The sequence below is a fragment of the Rutidosis leptorrhynchoides genome, chromosome 11 (genome assembly GCF_046630445.1).
Source record: "Rutidosis leptorrhynchoides isolate AG116_Rl617_1_P2 chromosome 11, CSIRO_AGI_Rlap_v1, whole genome shotgun sequence".
NCBI lineage: Eukaryota > Viridiplantae > Streptophyta > Magnoliopsida > Asterales > Asteraceae > Rutidosis > Rutidosis leptorrhynchoides.
The window spans coordinates 194,771,301-194,772,551 of NC_092343.1; the positions used below are offsets into that span (position 1 = coordinate 194,771,301).

Consider the following 1,251-nt stretch of genomic DNA (forward strand, 5'->3'; position numbering starts at 1 on the left):
ATAGAATACTGCCCTATTGAAATAAGACGGAGGTAGGACAACTTAACTAGTAAAATGAGAACCTATTCCGCGTTTAAATTATTTCAAAAGAACCAAAACAGTAAATATCACAAACTTAACTGCCACATGTCTGAATTACATTCGCTAAATTACGTCACTCGGATTATAATCTGCATCAACCTCAACCGTTCATTTCAACCCATCAAATCAACGAACAAAAATCATTCCCAAAAAAATCCCCAATTTTCAAATACGCGCGCTCTTACACACACAAAAATTATATATACACACTGTTATACCTCAAATCATTCACAGATCTAATCCTTTACTAATTTCTTTCAATTAGTTTCAATTACACATAGATTAATGGCGCGAACAAAGCAAACCGCTCGTAAATCAACCGGAGGAAAGGCTCCACGTAAGCAACTAGCGACAAAAGCCGCTCGGAAATCAGCACCGGCGACCGGCGGAGTGAAGAAACCGCACAGATTCCGTCCAGGTACGGTTGCGCTCCGTGAGATCCGGAAGTATCAGAAGAGTACTGAGCTTTTGATCAGGAAACTTCCGTTTCAGAGACTCGTACGAGAAATCGCTCAGGATTTTAAGACGGATCTGAGGTTTCAAAGCAGTGCGGTTGCGGCGCTTCAAGAAGCTTCGGAAGCGTATCTGGTAGGGTTGTTTGAGGATACGAATTTGTGTGCGATTCATGCGAAAAGAGTTACGATTATGCCGAAAGATATGCAGCTTGCTAGAAGGATCCGTGGTGAGAGAGCTTGAGATGAAAATTGAATTGTAATTGATGGTTTGGAGATGAATTTGTGGTAGATTTGAAATATTGTTGTTTTGATGATGATTTTATATTTCTGCTGGCGTTATGTTACAAAATAGAAAGTATTTGTTTATACTTATTTACCAATCACGATCATCCAACAAAGCATCCTGGACCCACATCAAGTAACCAAAAAAAACTTTTCCCTATCATATTCTCGTAATGTATGGATACAATTTTTTTAATTTTTTTTGTTATAAAATACAATAGAAAATCTGTAAAACAAATAAGTGGAATAACCATATAAGAGGAGAAAATCTAAATACAATAGAAAATGTATAAGTAAAATAACTTGTTCTACATAAATAATATTATTATTTCTAAAAATTAAAGTATATAATTACAGTATAATATGAATTAGTATAGTAAACTTTTTTCTTTCGTGAAAATAATAAATTAAAACTTATAATTGAACAAGAATA

The 1,251-nt window shown here is 34.8% G+C and overlaps 1 protein-coding gene across 1 annotated transcript; it reads left to right on the forward strand.

The window, feature by feature from the left end:
• Positions 1-337: 337 nt before the first annotated feature.
• On the forward strand, positions 338-837 carry LOC139877001 (histone H3.2-like). The gene has a single exon (XM_071864405.1). It carries the CDS (start codon positions 367-369, stop codon positions 775-777), a length of 411 nt encoding a protein of 136 aa, XP_071720506.1. The 5' UTR covers positions 338-366; the 3' UTR covers positions 778-837.
• Positions 838-1,251: the final 414 nt, after the last annotated feature.